The sequence below is a fragment of the Abramis brama genome, assembly GCF_963993115.1.
Source record: "Abramis brama genome assembly, chromosome: 7".
NCBI lineage: Eukaryota > Metazoa > Chordata > Actinopteri > Cypriniformes > Leuciscidae > Abramis > Abramis brama.
In genome coordinates, this window is record NC_139969.1 from 27,414,326 (window position 1) to 27,439,822 (window position 25,497).

General features: G+C 37.8%; 1 protein-coding gene across 2 annotated transcripts in view; it reads right to left on the minus strand.

Moving 5' to 3' along the window:
- The window catches only part of slc44a5a (solute carrier family 44 member 5a), an 83,237-nt gene extending 58,212 nt beyond the window's left edge, over nucleotides 1–25,025 (minus strand). For both annotated transcript variants that reach the window (XM_084120813.1, XM_084120814.1), the window contains exon 1: nucleotides 24,513–25,025. In XM_084120813.1, coding sequence (XP_083976939.1) covers nucleotides 24,513–24,549 — 37 coding nt within the window. In that variant the 5' untranslated portion in view covers nucleotides 24,550–25,025. The remainder of the gene's footprint in view (nucleotides 1–24,512) is intronic.
- Between the last annotated feature and the right edge of the window lie 472 nt (nucleotides 25,026–25,497).

The window sequence follows — 25,497 nt, forward strand, 5'->3', positions numbered from 1 at the left end:
AGCATGTAGAGGTCTGTAATTTTTATCATAGGTACTCTTCAACTGTGAGTGACGGAATCTAAAAAAAAAATCACAAAAATCCAGAAAATCACATTGTATGATGTTTAAATAATTAATTTGCATTTTATTGCATGACATAAGTATTTTATCACCTACCAACCAGTAAGAATTCCGGCTCTCACAGACATGTTTCTTTAAGAAGCCCTCCTTTTCTCCACTCATTACCTGTATTAACTGCACCTGTCTGAACCCGTTACCTGTATAAAAGATACCTGTCCACACACTCAATCAAACAGACTCCAACCTCTCCACAATGGCCAAGACCAGAGAGCTGTGTAAGGACATCAGAGATAAAATTGTAGACCTGCACAAGGCTGGGATGGGCTATAGGACAATAGGCAAGCAGCTTGGTGAGAAGGCAACAACTGTTGGCGCAATTATTAGAAAATGGAAGAAGTTCAAGATGATGGTCAATCTCCCTCGGTCTGGGGCACCATGCAAGATCTCACCTCGTGGGGCATCAATGATCGTGAGGAAGGTGAGGGATCAGCCCAGAACTACATGACAGGACCTGGTCAATGACCTGAAGAGAGCTGGGACCACAGTCTCAAAGAAAACCATTAGTAACACACTACGCTGTCATGGATTAAAATCCTGCAGCGCACGCAAGGTCCCCCTGCTCAAGCCAGCGCATGTCCAGGCCTGTCTGAAGTTTGCCCATGACCATCTGGATGATCCAGAGGAGGAATGGGAGAAGGTCATGTGGTCTGATGAGACAAAAATAGAGCTTTTTGGTCTAAACTCCACTCGCCGTGTTTGGAGGAAGAAGAAGGATGAGTACAACCCCAAGAACACCATCCCAACCATGAAGCATGGAGGTGGAAACATCATTCTTTGGGGATGCTTTTCTGCAAAGGGGACAGGACGACTGCACCGTATTGAGGGGAGGATGGATGGGGCCATGTATCGCGAGATCTTGGCCAACAACCTCCTTCCCTCAGTAAGAGCATTGAAGATGGGTCGTGGCTGGGTCTTCCAGCATGACAACAACGCGAAACACACAGCCAGGGCAACTAAGGAGTGGCTCTGTAAGAAGCATCTCAAGGTCCTGGAGTGGTCTAGCCAGTCTCCAGACTTGAACCCAATAGAAAATCTTTGGAGGGAGCTGAAAGTCCGTTTTGCCCAGCGACAGCCCCGAAACCTGAAGGATCTGGAGAAGGTCTGTATGGAGGAGTGGGCCAAAATCCCTGCTGCAGTGTGTGCAAACCTGGTCAAGAACTACAGGAAACGTATGATCTCTGTAATTGCAAACAAAGGTTTCTGTACCAAATATTGAGTTCTGCTTTTCTGATGTATCAAATACTTATGTCATGCAATAAAATGCAAATTAATTACTTAAAAATCATACAATGTGATTTTCTGGATTTTTGTTTTAGATTCCGTCACTCACAGTTGAAGAGTACCTATGATAAAAATTGCAGATTTCTACATGCTTTGTAAGTGGGAAAACCTGCAAAATCGACAGTGTATCAAATACTTGTTCTCCCCAATGTATATGCCCTTCTCCACTGAATTATTAAGGGCAGCTGTCTGACTCTCAGATGGCAAACGGGAACATGGTTTGTGCAGCATTAGCAACACATTATTATCTGTTTGATAACGTAGTCAAGCTAAAGCTAATCATATCAATTATCATTGTGTCCGAAGTTGTAGAGAAAGATACATACGACACATTACCATTCTGATATATCGACTATTGACGAGCCTGTATAATTCGCTCTTCCTCTTTTTCTGAATCAGTTTCTGGTTCAAACATATATAGCTGACTTAATCCAGTATTTCCTCTTGCCATTGTGCAGCGTTTACTAGTTGAGCGATTGGATCAGGTAGTCCGAGCGTGATTGAGGGGAGACGGGGACTTTGCATAATCATTGCTTTTTTTGGCACATAAGTCATCAAAGCTTTGTAAACAGTGGTCACACAGACACAGAGATTTATCTTTATTTTCACCTGATTGCTCACTAAAAAACCTCACAGATCATGCTTTTAAGTCATTTCAAGTTTGAATGTGATGTGACAAAGCAGTGGGTGATTGTTTATGTGCAAAACACGCACGAAAACAAGAGGCAGTCCATCTATCCTCTACATATATTATGATATTATCCAAATTTTGAAAGATGGTTTAAAATATAGCAAAATTTTATTCAAGATGATGTCTCTTCATACAAGTTAACTGTCAATTCCATGAAGAGCAATTGTTAACTTTAGTTCTTTATTTTCCATGATGTCAGCCATCCTGTTAATGTTCTTGAAAGCCTGCTATAACATTTTATAGACGACATGTTCTTAAATTTTAGCCGAAGCATATTACATTTTCAAAAGTTAGTGTTCAAAAAGTACTGCAGAGTGACTATAATGAGACTATGACATGAAGCTTCTGGATGGCTTACACCACACACATCAGAAAACATCAGAGACAGCGAGTGAAGAGGACCGCACAGTTTTCACGTTGCTACTTTGTTAAGTAAAGTTAAGTACTTCTCCCACCCAAATAGAGGAAAGTGCAAAAGTAATAGCTTGATAGTTCCATAACTGTGAGATCGGATAGTGAGTTATTTCACAAAAAGAGAGAGGTGAGACTGCAACAGAAAAAGCTGTTTTTTTGTGTGTCATGAGCTGGACCACAACAAAATTTTAATCAAACAGGAAGTAACTTTTTACATTTTGGCAAATTAGTTGCTGGCACAGTTACGCTCTGTTTAGTTTGATCTTCATGGACTCTTAGAGTACGCATAAAACAGTTTTACGTTTTTAGTTGAAAACAGTGTAGTGCAAACAGCCTTTCTCTTTCTCATTCACATCCAAACATGCATGTTGTTCCAAAGCGCAGTGATCAGTATTCTGTCAACTCACTGAATCAAGTGAAGTTTGAAAAGGCCATGGCAGAGTAAAAGTAAATCCATTCCAAGTGATGGACCACAAGCCCTCTGTGCTATGAACCACGTTTCTGCATGACAGCGCACAAAGTCATTTGCCCTCCTTCTCTATCGAGTCCAATAAAAGCATTTATTTTAGAACCTACTGGGCCACATTCACACTATTTGCACTTTACAAAATTTCTCTACATTTATTTTAAAGGTGCTTAAAATGCATAAAATATTACTAATTACATTTTAAATGGTGGTGTAAATTAAAGGTCCCGTATTATGCCCCTTTTCACAAGATGTAAAATAAGTCTCTGATGTCCCCAGAGTGTGTATGTGAAGTTTCAGCTCAAAATACCCAACAGATCATTTTTTACAGCATGTTTAAATTGTCATTTTTTGGGGCACAGAAAAACGCGCTGTTTTAGTGTGTGCCCTTTAAATGCAAATAAGCTGCTGCTGGACGACCCAGGGGGCGGAGCTTCATGAGCTCACGTTCAGTCTCTCAGGACAATTTCATCTCACGGAATGATGATAATATCAGAAACTCTCAGTAACGGTGTTCATTTCGAGTCGGACAATAATGCCTACAGAGTCAGAGTGCTGTATAGAGATGAAACGGGTATAGTTTAGTAGTTTAATTACGGTTATTATAACGTATTTGTCATCTGCTTGTATGTATCCATTATTTATTAATAGCCTACAAGTCTGCTGTTTCGGACCAGGTCCGAATGATGATCAAACATATACTGATGAGTTTAATAAAGTTTATTGTACATCACACAAAAGATGAAACGTCAGTTTTACTTCAGAAAATCACCGTAAGAGCTGAGTAAACACAGTAAGTTATAAGAAGTGCGCAAGTACATAAACGAATTTCGGTAGAGTTGAGGGAGCATTCCTGTGGGCGGAGGTTAGTCAAGAAACGGTTCTAGTGACGTCATTAAAGAAGGAAGTAGAGGGATGTAGTCCAAACGGGCCGTTCGATGTAGGCGACTTCTGTTAAATAAAATATCTCGCTTGGCATTGAACTTTGAGCTTTATAATTTTACAGATATTATTTATGCTCTAACAGCAACATTACACACTAACTAAAGTTTGAAACATGGGATCACGAAGAACGGGACCTTTAAGGTTAGCTAAATAAATAGGCTTATCAGAATGTGGAAGGTAATATGATGATTTGCTAAATAAATTATTCTTAATATCAATGTTGAAAACAGTTTAATATATTTTGTGGAAACATTTCTTCGATTAATAGAAAGTTCAAAATATTGTTACTGTCACACCTGATCAATTTAAAGTGTCTTTGCTGAATAAAAGCTTCTTTCAAAAATAACATTTTTACTTTATTAGTAAACATGTTAACTTCGGCAATCCTAAAACACACAATTTGTATCCTAGCACCGCCATGCTTGAAATGGGATTTGAATGAATGCCGGTGTGTTATGTTGTTTAGTGTCCAATGCAGATGGGAAAATTCTGTCCAGGAAGCTAATGAACAAGGACAGTGGATATAAACTCTGGTTAGCCAGGTACATTTCTGTTTTAACAATGTACTTGTTCTGTGGAAGTAGAACGATTTTAACTGACCATGTTGGACTGCCAACAATCATTTGCTTCTCTTTTGGTTGCATCTAAAAGGAAGGCAGAGGAAAATGGAAATGGAGAGAAAATGCTTTCAACCAACAAACAGACACAGCAGAAAGTAGGCCTAACTCTCTACGACAGGCTAATGCAGTTTGATGTGAAGTAACTTTTATCTGTGGTTGCCATTGAATCTCACACATCAGAACTCTGCTGTCTACTGCCACTGTCCTCTGGGAATGAAACAGTGAGACATACGGTACCAATCCCTATCTGTTTCGGTCTCAAGAGTCCCTCTCACATTGACAGCACAGAGACAAGACAAGAGAGAGGCTCTGTAGACCCAGAAGAGGTATTTAAAACGTCCCTGATGGAGACTTCAGTTGTGTGGCCACCGGTGCTGACAGGAGATGAAACTGAAGTGATAAAGTCCTGCGTTTACCAGTTATTTTTGAAACGTGCTAAAAAAAGCATATCTATATAGAAATCAAAAGAAAACATCTCATTAGTAAAGATTAATCTGTAGATCCGCTACTATTTCGTTGATTTTACTGTATAGTTATTGTGTAATTTGTATAAGCAATTGTTTTTAACATAGATTGTTTTTAATAGATGATTTAAAGCATCATCTAGCACTAAATGATGGCAAAGATTTAACCTATTAAGAGCACTATCTCTTGAAGAGTGTATATTGTTTGTCCATATAAAATAGTTTCTCTCAAAAAGTCCAACAACCTTTCTTAAAGTTACTTTTAAATAAGCAGTTCACTCTGTTTAGAAGACAAACTCTAATATGGGGCACAAAGTGTAACCTGACAAATTTCGTTGAAATGCAGAATTTCATGACTGCATTGCATTACACTTTAATGCATTTCATAACTGTCTTTAAACATATAATTGCTGAAAATCCCTTTTAAGGGATATTTCAGCTACAAATTAAAATCCATCATTGACTCACTCTCATGTCATTCCAAACTTTTGTAACTTTCTTTCCTCTGTGGGACACAGAAGATAATTTGAGAAATATAAATAATTATATATATTTTTTCCATACATTGGAAGTCAATGGTAACCAAAACAGTTTGGTTAGCAGCATTCTTCAAAATATTTTGTGTTCCACGGAAGAAAGTAAGTCAAACAGGTTTGGATCGACATGAGGGTGAGTAAATGATGACACAAAATACATATTTGGATGGACTATCTCTTTAAAAGTCTTCATTGTTAGTACAAATCTCACTTCTCTATTAGTCTTGCTACAAAAATATCCTCTTGATTGAACCAAATACAAGAGAGAAAGTGTGTCTGTGTATGTGTGTAAGCAAAGGAATCATGTCCTTGGATCATCTGTCCATCACAGCATTTCAGTATGCGCATCATCTCCTCCAATTACAGCACTACTCATGACTGTTACCATGGCAACTACAACAAAGTAAGATTTTGAGCGAGGACACAAATTAATACAAATGAACGAGATCTTAACTCATTAAGACCAAAGCAGAGGTCAATAGCTGGAAGACTTTCCACCGTGGTCCTTTCCCTCAAACTGACACAACAAAAACGGCAATCAATGGCCAAATAAGAGGCGGATGTGGTGAAATTCCACTTCTGCACAAGAAACGGCATACTTAAAGTTCTAGCAACTTATTGAGATACTAAATTAGGCCTATATGCTAGTAAAGGCCCCAATACTTCAAGCAAAATAGTATACTGCTGCTCACGCAATTCAAACTTTTTCACCCCTAAGCGAAAAACAAAAAAGAACAAAAAAGAACATTGCTGTGAGTATATTGGGGCCTTAAATACTGACAAAAATATAATAGTCATGACTGGTGCACCTCCATGAGAGGAAATAACTGTCTATACCAGCAGGTGACAGTAGACTGTTTTCATCATTAAAAACCAAACATAAACTGAGTAGCGCTTGCTTACGTCTTGACTTCGTTGTTTGCTTGCTTTCATTAGGCCTACTTCTGTTTGCTAAGCTAATCGGCCAACTAATGGAAACAGTTAACAGTTTTATTACTCTGTAAATCATTCTTGAATAAAAATGAAACCAAAAATTTGAAAGCTTTTATAACTTTTGTCATACACCGTCTCACAGCGAGCTCCATTAGCTTCAGAGTTCTGGCAGTTGTTGCGGGGAATTAGATGTGAATAGAGCAAAAACTTGAGATCCCGCTCCGTCGATGAGGTGGGCGAGAAAGGTTGACTCACATCTACCCGAGGGAGCGCACAAATCTATTGGGTGTGTCAGATGAGAAAAAAGAAAACCCAAGACAGCGCTTGTCAGTTTGTGCTTTTGAAACTAAAATGAACGGGTGAGATGAAAGAGCCAAGACACGGGTCAAAAAGCAGAAATGCTTTCAAAAGAAAGAGGAGGCAGACACAATCCAGCATAGATCCTGAAGAATCGGTAATATATTCATATTATTCACAGGAGGGCGGAAAGTTGGAGGCAGACTGTTGCGTAATACTCAAAGGCAGTCAGGAAAGGCAGGTCGGGGGAAGCAATGGGAAAATAGCGAACAATTATTCTGAGGGGAAATATCTTAAATGAGTTTGACCACTGACTCATATTCGAAGATGCACACTTTCCCGAGTGCAGAGGCCACAGGGGTTCACTGAAATTCACAAAAGCAATTTGCACCGGCATGGATTGTTTTACATATATATTAGTATGCAAAGCTCTTGGGGTGAATTTAATTCACAAAACAATTTTAAACATTTAATAATAAACTCTTTTACACCCACACACATGCAGTACACTAGACGCATTAAACACCTGGTTTTTAATTGAACCACTAGAGATGAGTACATTAAACAGATCATAATTGTTCATTGAATTAAGTTCAGGAAACCAGCACCTTTCAAACGTAAGCGTACTGCTAGAGTACACAGTGTTCAGTAATAACCTTTCGGAGTTGACTTTCCCTGACAGTGCAGTATTTCTGACTCGCCTCGCACCTATAAGTGATGTTACGTAACATCTCTTGATGAGGGAATCTGAAATTCAAATCAGGCTCTATTCAGACTGTTTCATTGAGAGGCAGGAGGTCAGCGTGTGCCAACTGCCTACGAGTCATTTGGCAGCTCCTGCTGTCATCTCATCAGCGTGTGCATGCACCATATGTGACGCCTCCAACACTCCACTATGTGTTAGTACATCACAGTTATGACATTGGACCATATTTCCATAGTATCCGGCGAGCATGCGGCCCACCTCTGAACGTGGACGGCCAAAATATACTTTGGGCTTTATGATTGTTGTTTGTCATATTTAATAATAAATATAAAATTGGCGTACAGTACAAGCAATGTTATTCAGACTGTACAACATAATGGTCTTATGCCAATTGTTTTCAACATTGATTATAATAAGAAATGTTTCTTGAGCAGAAAATCATCATATCAGAATGATTTCTGAAGAATCATGTGACGATTGGAGTAATGATGCTGAAAATTCAGCATTTTTCTTTAAACCACTAGTTACATTAAGCAAAACTACACAAAAATACAGAGGCTGTAAATCTGAATCAAAGTAAATGCTTCGTACAAGAATCAATAAAATACAATCAAAATAAATAAAATTATGCTAAGTTTAAGGAAGGTAGCCAAGTAAGCATTAATTTACCACTTAACAGTAAATGTAATCGCTCTTACTGATGTTATATGCAATATGAACTTCTACAATTTCTAAAAGTCAACTGGCAGTTATATTTAATCATATGTGACCCTGGACCACAAAACCAGTCACATGGGTCATTTTTTTTAAATTGAGATGTATACATCATCTGAAAGCTGAATAAATACACTTTCCATTGATGTATGGTTTGTTAGGACAGGGCAATATTTGGCCGAGATACGACTATTTGAAGATCTGGAATCTGAGGGTGCAAAAAAATCGAAATATTGAGAAAATCGCATTTAAAGTTGTCCATTTATGTTCGTGATTGTGCTGCATTCACTCACAAAAATAAATGTTTTATACATTTACTGTCATGATTCTGCCTTCTAGTCTTTGATTTCCCTGGTCTTGAGGCAGGATCATGACAGACCCATGTTTTATGTTCACACACATGGCCTTTTGCTGGGCCATGTGCTTGTGTTGTCTCGTTCCTCGCCCCGCCCCCTTGTTATCCTCGTTTAGTCATGATTGCTTTACCCTTGTCACCTGTTTCCCTCATTAGTTTCTCCCCATTTAATCCCCTTGTGTTTGCTGTCTTGTGCCGGTTCATTGTGATTCATTGTGAGAAACAATCTGTGAGTAACCTGTTGAAAGTCTTGTCTAGAAAGAAGAGTTTGATCCTGTCTTAGCTGTTAGTTTTTTTTTTGTCTGAGTCTTAGTCTAGTTTTGTCAGTCCTAAATAGTCTTTCCAGTCTTGTTTTGCCCCCTCGTGGGTTTTGTTTTCCTGTTTATTCTGTCTAGTTGTATCAATAAACCGTGTATATTGCATTCTGTCTGCATTTGGGTTCATCTCCCCCACACCACCATAAAATTTACGGTAGGAAATTTACAAAATATCTTCATGGAACATGATCTTTACTTAATATATCCTAATGATTTTGGCATAAAAGAAACATCAATAATTTTGACCCATACAATGTATTATTATTGGCTATTGCCACAAATATACCCGTGCGACTTATGACTGGTTTTGTGATCCAGGGTCACATATGTTGGACAATTTCTGTAAAATTGAGTTTAAAACCAAAAAAAAGACAAATGGACTTGCATTAGAAAAAGCTTAAATGTAAAAAGTAAATAAAAACAAAGATTATTGGAGTATATTTTACAAGAAAATACCATTTAAGTCTTTCTACTAATTTCACATTTAAATTCAATGTTACTTGCCATTTCTTCTCAATTATTTGTGAAACTGTTTCATAGTAAACCCTACACCAGTTTTATTTTTCAGTGTGGACTGAAGCAACAGTAGTCTTTTCTCTACATAAGTGAATTAGAGTCCCATTTCTCCCAACAAACACAGACAGAACTGACATATATCAGCTCAGTGAAAAAATGCTGCTTCCGCAATATTGACACAAAGGTCAGATGACACCAATACGGTAACCTCACGGGTGCGACTTCACTCACACAGCGTCCAAAGTTGTCATCTCCTCTCGTTCTCCTCTAGAAAGCTTTTTAGCCATTGACTAACCACCCTATCAAAGGGAATTGAGATTTTACCGTGTCCTGCCTGAAGATGAAATAGTTTCAGGCTCAAACTAATGCAGTCAGGAGGATGTGTAAGTGAGAGGAAATTGCGTGTCACCTCCAACAAATTTCCCCTGGATGGGAAGTACAGAATGCATGAGGAAGGATCACTGCAGGGGTTCGTCCTGCTGCAGTCAGCGTCTACATGCACTGCAGTGTTTAAATGCACCTGGAGGATTGCTATACTGCACAGCTTGTGTGTCGTTTCAAATTGACCGTAAAACATGGCAAAGAGCCATCTGGGTGAGAACAGACATGAGATACCGAACATGATGCAGATGAGTTTTGCATGATGCTGGTAAAAAGATGACATTATGCAGGGCAAACTTTAAAGTTTTTGAGTTATGAACAACACAGAAGTCACACCTACTCACCTATAAATAAACCACTGCACTAAAACAAGGGTTTTGAACTTTGCCAGTTAAATCGACAGGTTATGTTAGTCATTTATTCCTGTGAAAAAAATTTTTTTCAAATAAAGCCAAAAAGAATTGTGAAAATTTAAAGGGTTAGTTCACCCAAAAATGAAAATTCTGTCATTAATTACTAACCCTCATGTCGTTCCAAACCCGTAAGTCATTCGTCAACAAAGTCTGCTCTCGCGTCAACACAACATGCCCTCGTGAACGTGCGTTGCAAATGAATATTTTGTGGTAAATTACGTTGTTGTTTTTTTCGCAAACAAAGTCATGTACTCACATGGATTACTTTTATGTCTTTACTACCTTTCTGGGCCTTGAAAGTGGCCATTGCATAGCTGTCAATGGAGGGACAGAAAGCTCTCAGATTTCATCAAAAATATCTTAATTTGCATTCTGAAGATGAACGAAAGTCTTACAGGTTTGAACAACATGAGGGTGAGTAATTTTCATTTTTGGGTGAACTAACCCTTTAAAAGCTATAAATATTCCTATTAGTGACAGAATTTTCAGCATAATTACTCCAGTCTTCAGTGTCACATGATCCTTCAGAAATCATTCATGCTGTTTTCAATGTACTTTTGGCCTACTGTTTTATAAGGGAAAAAGTGTCCCAATCAACCAATCACTCTAAATACTGTTAATTTGACATTTTCACATACTGTTTTTCACCTATTATATAGTATGGAAGTATAAATATTCGAACACAGTCATTTGTTCCTCATATTTGATTTTTGCCGAAAACATGCCACTACAAGTTCTGTAGAGAAAAAGTGAAGTTGTGATGATCAATACAGTCTAGAATCCAGTCTGATATTGTCCAACCACTTTAAACTACACATCCAGCATATAACCCATTTGCCGACTGCAGTCACAGCAGTTTTCTTTTAGCTTTTTTTCTCCCCCTGGTTTTATTAAAAACTCAGTTCTGGGTTTCTAGCTTTATTTGAAGAGCAAAAAAACTCCACAAAAGCTTTTCAGCATGTTTACTGTCGTTAAAATAGATTGTGAACATCTCTCCCCATTGTCCTCTTCGGTAAATATGGTAACAGGTATTTCTTTCCACACGCTAAGCCACGCCCCCAGTGTATAACATGACTGTATCTATGTAGAATGACCATCTGATCTGGAAAATATGGAGAGATCATGTGAAGCACTCCAGTTAATAGAAGTCCTCAAATAACAAATTAATGAAGTACATTTGTTATTTTCTTTATCCATATGCAGTAGCGTAAATACAGTATGCATGATGTACGATATACAGTATATAATGACCCTCATCTTAAAACACATCTGAGGCACATATTATTACCAGATATACATGTCTTCTAGCTGATTGTGATCGGACCAGAAACTGATTTTGATATTGGGTGTAAATTAGGCCTTTGAAAGATGAAAAATATTGTATTCAGAAAAGTCCTTTATTTAAAGCTTTATTTAAAGACTGATTTTGCTTGGCATGATAAGCTAGAAATGTGTTGACCTCCTCCTTCACATGAAGACTGCAGTTTCTCCCAGAATAACTTGCACAAATGACAGTTAATTGTGCTTGAAGTGAACTAATGAAGAAACATCAAGTGCATCATGTTCTCTCTGATAAATATTTTATTCCGCTTCTTCCACTGTGGTTTGTTCAGAAAGTATTTCAAGCTACATATGTAGTATTTTAAGCCACTGTTGTGCAATGAAGCATCTTACGCAACCCTAACACTTTTACTCATCTTTCTGTTATTTTGTGTTTTTCCTTTCAAGGATTTTCTCTGAAACTTTCCTGAGAAGGAGTTTCTGAGAATCCATTTGGGAGAAGGACTGTAATCGGTGCAATTTCGGACAGAAGTAATTTTCCCTTTGCTAGCTTCAAAGCAGGATGCCCAGAAAGGTAGTGCTTTAGTGTAGTGCACCATTGACAGCACACAGCAGAGCAGACTGGGGACAAGATTGCTTCTTCAGGACGGAGGAGCTAACCGGAACGTTCTGAGTCAGCACCGCTGCACCCCACGCTACACTAACTCAAACACACACTCACCCCGACTGCACTCTTCACATGAGGCTCGGCCCTTATGAAAATGCACTGTACACTGATGTATCAGATGGTAGGGATGCACTGAAAATATTTTTTTCACTGAAACCTAAATTGACATTTTCATTTAGCCCGAAAATGACAATAAAGTTTTGATAATTAAACACTTTATGCTGTTCAGGGTGTTAGGGTTTGCCCGTTGTAGCTTATTCACATGTACGTGAAAAAGACACTAAATAAATGCGTCAATGGAGAAACGCTAATTAAAGGGTTAGTTCACCCAAAAATGAAAATTCTGTCATTAATTACTCTTTGTAAGCTTTCTGATCCCTCCATTGACAGCAACGTCATTGCAACTTTCAAGGCCAAGAAAGGTAGTAAAGACATCGTTAAAATAGTCCATGTGACTACGGTAGTTCAAATGTAATGTTATGTAGCGACAAGAAAATCAGAAAAGCAAATTTTTTTTAACTCTTCTGTGTCAGATCTCCTACGCTATTCACATTGAAAACACAGTGCAGCGCTTCCAGGTTCTACGTGAGAACGCCGGCTCACCATTGCAATGACGTAACTGTCTATTGAGCTGGAGCTGTCTCTCAGATTTCATCAAAATTATCTTCATTTGTGTTCCGAAGATGAATGAATGTCTTACGGGTTTGGAACAATACAATACAATACAAACTTTATTTCTAGAGCACATTTCAAAACAACCATGTTGACCAAAGTGCTGTACATTGACAAGAAACAGTAAATTAACAGGATACAACACCAGACAATTACAACAATTCTCATGCCGGATTAAAAGCCAAGGAATAAAAATGTGTTTTAAGTCGCGATTTAAAAACCGTAAGGCTGGGGGCCAGTCTAACATGAAGAGGCAATTCATTCCACAGTCTCGGGGCTGCGACTGAGAAAGCTCGATCCCCTCTGCTCTTGAGCCGTGTTTTAGGGACAACAAGAAGAGACTGGTTTGCAGACCTTAAAGACCTTGAAGGAGCATGTGGCTTCAACAGAGAAGTAATATAAACAGGAGCTAGTCCATGAAGGGCTTTAAAAACAAACAATAGAATCTTAAAATCAATCCTAAAATTAACAGGTAGCCAGTGAAGAGAGGCAAGGACAGGGGTGATATGATCACGCTTACGAGTTCCAATAAGGAGACGAGCGGCAGCATTTTGAACCAGTTGTAGACGAGAAAGGGAGGCCTGGCTAACACCTACATACAGAGCATTACATTAATCAAGGCGTGTTGTGATAAATGCATGTATAACCCTCTCAAAGTCTGTGAAGGATAAAAAGGGCTTAAGCTTAGTAAGAAACTGGCTTTCACAACAGAATTGATCTGCTTCTCCATTTTAAAATCACAATCCATTTTAACTCCCAGGTTTGTTACAACAGACTTAACATAAGGTTGCAAAATGGCCAGATCTATTTGTGAGACATCAGAGGTGCCACTGGGTCTAAAAATCATGACCTCAGTTTTACTCTCGTTAAAGTTTAAAAATATACAGCCATCCAGGCTTTAATATCATTAAAACAGTCAACCAATCTTGTTAAAGAATTACCATCATTTCTTTTGATGGGCAGGATTTGCAAATCATCTGCATAGAGATGGAAACTGATGTTGTGTCTTTTTAATATTAATCCAAGGGGGAGCAAATACAGTGAAAAAAGAACTGGCCTGAGAATCGAACCCTGGGGAACGCCATGAGGGTGAGTAATTAATGACAGAATAAATTTTTTTGGGTAAACTAACCCTTTAAACGCCACTGTTTCAGTCAATGATTTTTGTGTCTTTTGCTGTTTTTGCTGAATATTTTCGGTTGCCAGAATTCCACTGCATTACATTTGGCTAACGTTCTGGCAAGGTTCTCTCAAAGTTATGAACAAACTTTATTCGATTACACTTTATTTTAAGGTGACGTTGGTAGTGTTTATGAACAGCATCAACTCAGCCATGAAGTGGAGCACCACGTAAAGTCACAGAACGAGGTCACCGAGTGCTGAGGATCATGGTGTGTAAAAGTAGCCAACCTCTGCTGATTCCATAGTTGAAGAGTTCCAAACTTCCACTGGCATTAATATCAGCACAAAAAGTGTGTGGCGGGAGTTTCATGGAATGGGTTTCCATGGCCGATCAGCTGCATGCAGGCCGCACATCACCAAGTACAACACAAAGTGTCGGTTGGACTCTGGCGCAATGGAAATGTGTTCCCTGTGGGGTGACAAAAAGACGAGTCTGGGTTTGGCGAATGCCAAGAGAACGTTATCCGGCTGACTCCATTGTGCCAACTGTAAAGTTTGGTGGAGGAGGGATAATGGTATGGGGCTGTTTTTCAGGATTGGGCTAGACCCCTTATTTCCAGTTAAGAAAAATCTTAATATTTCAGCATACCAAGACAATTTGGACAATAATATGCTTCCAACTTTGAGGTAACAGTTTGGGGAAGGCCCTTTTCTATTCCAGCATGACTTTGCCCCAATGCACAAAGCAAGATCCATAAAGACATGGTTGGATGAGTTTTATGTAAGAACTTGACTGGCCTGCACAGAGCCCTGACCTCAACCCCACTGAATACTTTTGGGATGAACTGGAATGAAGATTGCGAGCCAGGCCTTCTCGTCCAACATCAGTGCCTGACCGCACAAATGCTCTACTGCGGGGTTGGGCAACGTTGGCCCTGGAGTGCCTCTGTCCTGCAGAGTTTAGCTCCAACCCTAATCAAACACCTGAACAAGCTAATCAATATCTTCAGGATTACTAATGCTGTGTTCAAAATTGCCCACTATACACTTATTCAATATTCCCTAAATTACTCCACTAATATAGTCCACTTGAAGGAGTGAATGAAAACGAGTGAGTGAATTCGGACACTGAGTGCGCCGGAAGGGCTGCCACTTTTGCATAGTTTGTGCTTGCTGTTTAATAATCATTTCAAACTTAGCAAACTAGCAACTCCAGTAGTAATGAAAAGATTTATCTTAAACTCTGTCAAGGAAGCTAGCATGTATAAACCTTAATTAAACTATTTAATAATCAATTAGAAAGGAATTTATACCTGTATTATATTACGCTGTAGCCACATTGGACCAGTGGTTTGGAAAATGGATGGATGGATGATTCACCAGAGGGCGCCATTTTCTGGCAAGATGCGGAAATTTATTCAGCGTGACTGTCACAGTGCATTATGGGTATTCTCTAGCCATTGACATCGGTTGTACACTCGTTATTGCGGTGCATTGTGGGATTGAATGAGTGAACTCGATAACATCCAGTATGGTTTCGGACACCACTACAAATGGCTGTCCCCTCAAACAGTGCCCTATTTAATGGTGCCCTAAATAATGGTAATTATTCATAATAATTACCATTATTTATAATGGCTTATTCAAACACTGTGTAACAAGTCCTTTAAATTTTTATAGTCAGATTAATGTGCACTGAGTGAAATCAAGATACTGCTCATCAAAAATGAATTCACTTACACTCAAACGGCAACACACCGACTGACACTGAAAGGCAAAATGCTGCCCAAACACACACAGCATCACACTCCAGCACAGACTCTGCCTTACACTCAGACCCCATTTCTTTTTTATAAGCATGGCTTCCTTGTGTGAGTGACTCTAAAACATGAGACCTTACATATTCATGATCTCTAGAGTTTATCTCCCATGCCAGGCCCCATAACTGAGTCAGGTGCTGACGCCTTAAAAGTTAACTACAGCTATCGCCCTAGTTAGACTGCTAAGACTCCTACTGAATTATGTGTGAAGTTTACGCTAAACCAGCTGCTGCTCCAGAAGAGCTATGAAGATGGAGAAAGGAGGAGGATGGGAGCAAACATTTATAATGATACTTAATTATACAGCAAGCCATACTGCATGGTGTTTTCTTGCCACAGTGATAATGTAACCTTTACTTCATCTCTAGAGACCATCTAAGTGACTTTCCAACTTTGAAATGAAACCAAATTGTTTTAGTGCTTGTTAAAGTCAACATGAAATCAAACTTAAAATCATAAAACAGAGAAGAGATGCTGCAAGAGCAATTATGGTGTAAGTTATTTTGATTAAAGATTATGAGGGCATATGAAAATAAAAATGATGTGCATGGATAAAACATTTATAATAAATAATCATGGTGACTTTAAAAAAATTAACTTTATGGAGAAAAAACAATGAAAAATATAATGACAATGTTTCCAGTATTACAGGATGGCATATTGGTGCCTGTACATTTTACAGCTTATAACCATATTTCATTAAGTGAAATAATGTTAATGTCAAATTTACTTGAACCACCAGAATCTGCTTTTTTACCTTAAAAAATAAGCTTTTTTACTGATGCACCATAGTATTTTTTATGAGTTAATCTTAACTAAAGTGTCCATAAAACCCTGCAAACACTATAGACAACGCATAGGGTCATACAAAATGACACCAACTCACATGACACTTAAATAATGCAATAAACATTAACTAAATTACAGACAATACAACACAGATCACCCTTAAGTACATTACAGATGACAAAAATAAGAAGAAACAAAAATACTTAAATAAAATATAAGCATATGTGATGTCCTTTTACTGTTTTTCACTGTAAATTATATAGTAATTCCTAGTGTTTAATTGTAAAAAACTTAACTTTGACAGTATTTTCCAGTAAAATTGCATATATTGTACGGTAACTTACTGTCAACCAATTAACACATTTTCACTGTAATTAGTTTTCTTATTTGACAGTGTAACACTTGCTGGGCCTCTTGCACACAATTCGTCAGTGTACTAACAGTAATTAGTTTGTGAACAAATCATTCTCGATCACTTGACTCTGCTTGGCTTCTGCTTTCAAGATTGACAATAGCAAGAGTAAATACAATTTCTAGTGCAGGGCTGATTGGCATTTCACTGGCTGCTGGATTTACTGAATACACTCTTTTCACTTTTAACATGCAGACTCAATGAATCAGTGAATAATTATGAACCAATCTTTTTGGTGACTCAAAGAGTTGAAACAAACTTACCATTACTGCATGACACAACTACTGCAATGATTGTATTTTTCCTCACTGAATATTGCATTTCACATTGCATTTCAGAAATATGTCATATTATGTGAGTAAAATGAGTTGTGAATATTTAGCCTTCACATTTAAAGTTTGTAATACTAACAACAAAGACCTTGATACCCCCCTCCCCCTTTTGTGATGAGGCTGTGATATTTGGGACCGCTCTTGCTAAATCAATGAAGTGCTAGCAAACACTGAAGGCCACCCTCGAGGACCTGATAATATGGTAGCAGTTCAAGGGCAGAAGCTTATTCACTCACCCACTCTCTCAAACAGAGCTCTTGTCTGCCCTCTATAAAAGAGGAATGATATGTATTAACAATGAAAGATGTCTGAAATATTCATCCAGCAGAAGATGCAAATACAGAGGCTTTATGCTCAGATGACATGATTCACTGTCAAGTCAAGGACTGGAGGGATGGTAAATGTGCAGTACATGCACCCTATGAACCCAGAGCGAATGTTTCAACCTGGTGTGTGAACATGAAAAATCATTGCACATGGCTCACATGGGCTTCTTATTTTTCTTGTTTCTGCCTAAATATACATTTATTTGTAGTTTTTAGAGTAACTATTTTAGAAAGCATACAGAAACTCTTGCAAAATGTATAAAGGAACGCAATATTTGGATTTCGCTTCCATACAACAAATTCAGCACAATATGCTTTACAAAGAGAAAAAGGACTGATATCAATTTTAGCTGTTAAGCTGATAATTAATTTCATGTTATGGTCGATAATCAATATATTTGATGCTATTTTGCCTAAATAAATGAATAATTGAGCACTAAAAACAAAATGCTGCAAGTGAATTTAGGCATAACAAAGTAATAATGTACAGTATGAACATGGACATTCATTTATGCTAAAGATTATATTTAAAGGTGTTATCAAATTGTTTATTTAAATATTAACTTTGAACGTTAGATGACAACAAAGGTAAATGTATCTAAATGTAAAAATAGGAGCTGCACAAGTAAATATCCAACAGTGGCGAGCAGGACGAGGCCGAGGGCCGTGGGAGAACGGCACGGGGCCGCTGGCGTGATTACTGATGAGTCTTGTAACTTTCATATAGATTTCCAGCAGCTGGAAAGAATGGCCCAGTTTAGAAAAGCACTGTACCACAGTGGCGAGGAAGCTGACAGGCTGGATTATCTCCTTCTGACAGCCCAGGAATGCGACTGTCTGGCTTTGGCTACCGCGAGATAAGACCTGGCTGACAAAGGAAGAAGTAACATTCGCTTGCTTTCCTCTCGTTTATCTTCAGTAACAGAAGCCCAGTGATGGTTAGCGATTGTAACAGCCAAAGAACGATTTTGTTTTCATACTTGCTTGAAGAGGTTGTTTTGATTTTAAAACAATCAAAATACAGGTTGACCTCAGCAATGACACATCACAAGAGACATAGTGCTACTAAACAATACAACACTACCAATGATATTTTCAACCCTTGTTACTCAACAGGGGCAATTCTAGGACTTCAAGCATTATGATCTAATGTGGCTCACAAGAGATTGAGGGTTTGAATCTTCCTTGACTGACAATAAAAAAAGGTAAAAGGCAATAAATCAAAATGGCATTTGTATATCAGTATATTAATAACAGTGATATATTTGGTGCCATTTTATTTTGTGTTGAAGAGAAGACCCTATTGTACCTGCATATAAGATGTGCACTACCGTTCAAAAGTTTGGGCTTTATTCAGCAAGGATGCATTCAATGGATCAAAAGTGACAATAAATGTTACAAAATATTTATATTTCAAATAACTGCTATTCTTTTGAACTTGATATTCAACAAAGAATCCGGAAAATATCACGGTTTCCAAAAAATGTTGTCAATATTGATCATTTTTAGAAATGTTTTTTGAGCATCAAATCGGCATATTAGAATGATTTCTGAAGGATCATGTGACACTGAAGACTGGAGTAATGATGCTGAAAATTCAGCTTTGATCACAGGAATAAATTACATTTTAAAATATATTCAAATAGAAAACAGCTGTAATAATTTTCACAACATTACTGTATTTTTGATTAAAAATAAATAAATGCAGCCTTGGTGATAATAAGAGACTTTCTTTCAAAAACATTAAACCCATTTCCAACCCCAAACTTTTGAACGGTAATGTATTTCTCTTTGAAGTTATATTCTACGTATATCATCCTAATGCAGTGAACTCGACTCACTGCCACATTCAAAAGACTATAGTTACAAAAGAGACCAAAACATTGCTAACGGGAACAGACATTCAATTAATTCCATTTCATTTCATGAAGAGAACCAATCCTCAAAAAAAAAAGAAAAAAAGAGGCTTACATTTCAAACATCGGTTTCTCTAACTCCTGACCATGAAGAAGTAATTGACTCCCATTTAAGATTTCTCAGCCTTGGCTATGGCTTTTCACAGAGGTGTGGACATCACATCACTTAGTGATGGCACATCATAAAAATTTGATCCTCTGGTCCCAAATTTGCCCTGCTGAATTATTCATTGACTTTACTGCAGTCCAACTAAAAATAGACACTTCTTGTTTCTCCTTAGCTTAAAGGCTTTAACACCGCATACTGTAGTGAAGCTAATGACGAGAGCATTTCCCGAGATTCCCAGCAGTCACTTTGACAATGATCTTTCTGCAGATGAGTTGCACATCATTTATCAGCGCACCTGTCACAATTCCCAGCAAACAGAAAGAACAGAATTCGAGGCCCTTAGAGTCGCATCACATCTGTTTATTTAATAGCATTAACGGATGAGTTTAATTTTCAAGCTCGTATCTGCACTGCTGCTGTTTGTGATCAAATAAATCTAATCCTGCAGAAAAGTAAGAAGAAATCTCATGATCTTCTCAAAAGCTTTATCTATGAGGTTTAGTTACACACTATTAGTTTGTGTCATACCTACTCACGTCTTTTAATACTTTATTTATAACTGATATGTGACACTCCGTTTACACGACACCGTTTTCAACAAAAAAAAAAAAAGCGTTTTGGCCTTTCATTTACACGACAACGGCATTTTGGGGGCCTGAAAAAAATTTAAAACGGGTTTCAAAGTGCAAGTTTGAAAACGATACCGTAATTGCCCTGGTGTAAACTACAAAAACGCGAATTTGTAAAAACGGTGATGTCATGCACATGCATATTACTGCGTGTTCAGTCTGTAGGCGCATAGCGTTTCTTTACAAAGCGACGTCGCCAACTACTGGCCTGACAGCAGAATACAGAGTTTTTAATAGTTTTCACAAATCAGTGTTAACAGGGATCATTTTGACGACGTTGTCGTCTGCACGCGAAAAACGCAAAGGAAAAACGTTTCCGTTTTTTTAGTACATCTTTGTTGTGTTAACATACCCTTAAAGGGATACTCCACTTTTTTTGGAAATAGACTCATTTTACAACTCCCCAGAGTTAAACAGTTGAGTCTTACCGTTTTCGAATCCATTCAGCCGATCTCCGGGTCTGGCGGTACCACTTTTAGCATAGCTTAGCATAGATCATTGAATCGGACAGGACCATTAGCATCTCTCTCAAAAAAGGACCAAAGAGTTTTGATATTTTTCCTATTCAAAACTTGACTCTTCTGCGTCATATCATTACGCCTGCTGGACTCATGGTACGGCAGCAAAGATTCTTGATTATTAGGAATGAGAGTAAAGTTCCTAGCCATATCAGCCTAGAAAATCGCAACTTTTCATTTTCCGTCGGTCTTAGTACACGATGTAACTACAGAAGAGTTAAGTTTTAAATAGGAAAAATATCGAAACTCTTTGGTCATTTTTTTGAGAGAGATGCTAATGGTCCTGTCCGATTCAATGATCTATGCTAAGCTATGCTAAAAGTGGTACCGCCAAACCCGGAGTTCGGCTGAATGGATTCGAAAATGGTAAGACTCAACTGTTTAACTCTGAGGGAGTTGTAAAATGAGCCTATTTCCAAAAAAAGTGGAGTATCCCTTTAAAAGAAAAAGTTCTTACAGAACCATAAAGGGTTCTGTCTGCCACTTAATTGAACCTTTTAGGGGTTCCCATCATGGGATCATTTTATTGATTTAGTTTCAATTAATGAATTCAATTCATTTTGACAGCTCATTTGACAGCAATTAAACAGCTCGTAAACATACTTTATCATTAGAAAAATTTGAAATATCCCATTAAACAGTGTTATGCAATCATTTAAGACATTTCTCCTAATATAGAACCTTTTGGCATAAAGGGTTCTTTAAAACTGAGTCAAGAACCCTAGGGAAACCCATTGAATGTTTTTTTCCAAGAGTGTGCTTGAAGGTGTAACTTTCATTTGAGCACGGATTGTTATTCAAATGAGAAACCGAAAGCTTTTCTGTGGTCAGCCTGCATGCAATAAATAAATAAAACAAAACATTTTTGCATGCAAATGCAGCAGGTTAGGAAACCAAGTGACCTTTTCTTAGGGTTTTGCTCCCAACCTGCATATTTATTCCTTATAAATATTGCGGTATAAGGGTCAACAAGTATGTATGCCATTTTAGAATTCACAATAGCTATGAAAAAGATATTGCAAAATATCCTGAATAATGTCATAACTCACATCTGAGAGACTTTAACTTTAATTCTGAATGACATCATTCCAAAAGTTTTGTGCATTCAAATAAATCTGTTTCACATTTACATGGATCTATCAAAGCCATGTACGCAAGTGTGCACAGATTAGATGTCTAATCTGTCTGGTTTCTGGATCAAGCACAAATTTAATTACATCTCCCAGTGACACATACTCATGTGGCGTCAAACTGAAGTGATTTAGGAGCAAGCGAGGCTAAACGACAATAACTGTGAGAGCTTTACCATGGTTAATAGAAATATGAATGAGAATGTGTAGGTTATATTCCCAGCATCAGTACAGCATTACAAATGATGCCACTGAGCAAAATAACCACGGTCGCAGATGTGCAGCCACATAAAACACGATTAAAACGAACAAAAACAAGCCCTGAATCTTTGAATTGTCATGTTGCTGTAAGATGTGCATTTGAGGAGTGTATTAAACTTGCCTACCAGAATCTTGCACACATTTTGGAGCTCTGTGTTACTCCCTAAATGTTAAAACGTTAAGTTATACTGCATATCTTACAGCTTTCACAAAAAGCAACACAAGTGCAATGGTAATAGCATATGTTTTGGTGATATATCAGGTACTACCATAGTATTCTTTAAAGTATCCATGTAAACACCATGGTACAATAAAATAATCATTCAGTAGCAAAGTACCATCTGAATTCAATCCCTGTACAATAGTACATCAACAGTTTTGGAGGGGTTGCCAAGTCTCTGGATTTAAATGCTGGCATCTATTCTCCAATATAATCATCTCACACAGTGACACTATATTCATACTGTACTAGATTTGTACGTAAAATTAGAAACAAACTTGCTACACTGTAAAAATGGAAAGATATCCAAGGCACCATTTTGGTTCCTCAGCTTGCATGCTGGCAAAACCCTCTGAAGAACCGTCTTGTCAGGGTATACTTTAAATATCATATTGCATACTCAACACAAGGTTCATAGTTAGTACCTTAAGCGTAAATATTATTACTCTAAGGAACTAATGTAATATGCTTCTTTTAGGGTAGATAAGGTACAAACTGTCCATTTAAGGGTACAGCCCCAGTGGCAAGCTGTTTTTCACAATTTTCTTTCCACTTAGAAAGAGCTTCAAATATATATTTCAAGTGATTTCACCCTTTCCTTTATAATGGGGTTACTGCTGAATCATCTTTAGAGCACTTTTAGAAATGCATGGGTTCCAATTTGTAAGTTCCTCAGTAAACTGGCCTTTCTGAATAGGTGCCTATATAGCTTTCTAAAAACGTTTAAAACTTTTAAAGTAAATTAAATAGCTTCCGGCCAAAAAGTTTGTGTTTATATAATATATATATATATATATATATATATACACAGTACTGTGCAAAAGTCTTAGGCATGTTAATATCCTAACATATATTAACATGCCTAAGACTTTTGCACAGTACTGTATATATATATATATATATATGTGTGTGTGTGTGTGTGTGTGTGTCTGTGTGATATACATACACATTACACACACACACACACACACACACACATATATATATATATAACTTTTATGTTAGATGCAATTAACCACGATTAATCGATTTGACAGTACTAATAATAATATGATAATTATTATTATCATTCTATTTGAATGCAAAATATAAACACCTACTTAAATTAAATATTTTATTTATTTACTTGCACTTCATGTGACCTTTAACCAACATCAAAAAACTGTGAACATGCAAGTGTGTCATTAAATTAAATATTAACTTAAAATCTTAGGGGGTACATCAAATATTTGTTTTTTATGTCTAAGGTGTTTGGCTGAAGAAAACAAAACAAAACAAACAAACAACTGGGGAACCCCAAGAGGGTTCTGCAAATGTCATAATTCAAGGAACCACAAATGGTAATTTTTACTATAGTATAAGAAATTGAATTCTGTTGGACTTTTAAGCCAGAGCAATGATTTTAATATCCATTGTGCATATTTCAACAGTAAGCATGAATGCATAAATCTGAATCTGCATGTTAGTAATCAGATGCTTGACCATTTAAAATGCAGGTACACTTGCTTCTGCAAACCAACAACAACACAACAGCACAAAGCCGAATCCTAATTTTCTGTAAATTCCTACAGTATAAATCATCCTGTTTTCATTACGAATGGAAAGACCATTTACAACAACAGAAGTTAGTCTTATCACACTTCCATTTGTGACATGTGCTTTTAATTTCAATATCTCAGGAGCAAGGTGATAGGCTGTGGTCTCCACTGTTCCTCAATGATTTGCTGAAAGCCAACACAGCACATGATGCCCTTGGCAACACAAAGTTGCTGCCTCCTCTATTTCAGCAGGGTAAACACACCATACTAATACATATAAGTGCGTTCAAAAAATGAATCATACTTCTGATTAATCTCTCACTTAGGCCTATCACAGTTTGTGCAGTTGTTGCTAACATTAATAAAGCATGCAGTAATTCCCAAGGGCAATATTTTTTCCACGTCTGACTCTGGATGCAAATATACATTTTAAACTTAAATTCCCATATATTGCAGCTGGGAATGAACACTCCTGCAGCACAGCTTCCATTGAAGATTAATGTTACAAGTTGTCCATGCGGAGAAAAACTGACACCACACAAGGAAGAATACATGTAGGCTACAGTACATCAAGTAGGCTACGCTTTCAACAGCAACTTACCATAATACGCAGACGGGACTTGGGATTTTCTTGCCATCGCAGCGTGGACGTATGTTGCTGGGTTTGCAGGCGCAGGTTGGTTTGAAGAATACAGTGTCGCTCGCCAAAATCCAAGTTTAATAGATTCCCTCACGCGACTAACACGTCAGTGATGTTTACAGCGGAGCGTCATCAAACGTGCGGAGCGCGCGCAACGCTCAAGACACTGTCACTGTAGTGAGCCAGTCCAGCATCAAAGGCAGGGTAAAGATGTACAAAATAAAACCAATAAAGGTGGATTTATCCGGTCTGGGACCGCACAAGCTGTCTGCAGAGCGATATTTCAATGTTATAATTGGACTGAAATTTAATTTAGAAAAAAACAAAAAAAACATTTAGTAGGCTACTAACTTTGCGATGCTGCATTCACGTACACTATAGCCCAATTCTGCTAATAAAGACTGCAGTTACTTGCACATTTATGTGACACATTATAGGCAGAGCTTGAACGCGAGCTTATTTGGCCAGTGTATTGTGTTCGGGATAAATGAAGATGTCCGTTAAGATAATGTTTTGGATGTCTCATACACGTGACTTTAGCGCGGTCCAGTGGCAACAAGCTACATTGCATCATCGAGGTACAGGGATTGGACAAAGAAACTGAGACACTGGCCAATATAGTGTTGGAGGTTTCACGCTTATGCGCGGCTTGGTGGCCAATATTCACTGATTTTACATTCCATCAGTAAAAGTAGAGAGTGGAGGTTGAATTAGCTGAGCAATAGCACAGCTGTAAACAAAATATTGCAATCCACACTACATAGGCCTAATGACATGGAGTTCAAAAGAGGACAAATTGTTATGATACAATAGCGATGGTATCCAGGGTAATGTCGGCATACCACCACGTAATACAAACCACATCCAACAGGAATAACTGTCGACGAAAGAGAAAGCTGTCTGAAAGGGATGTCCAGGTACTAACCTGGACTGTCTCCAAAAACAT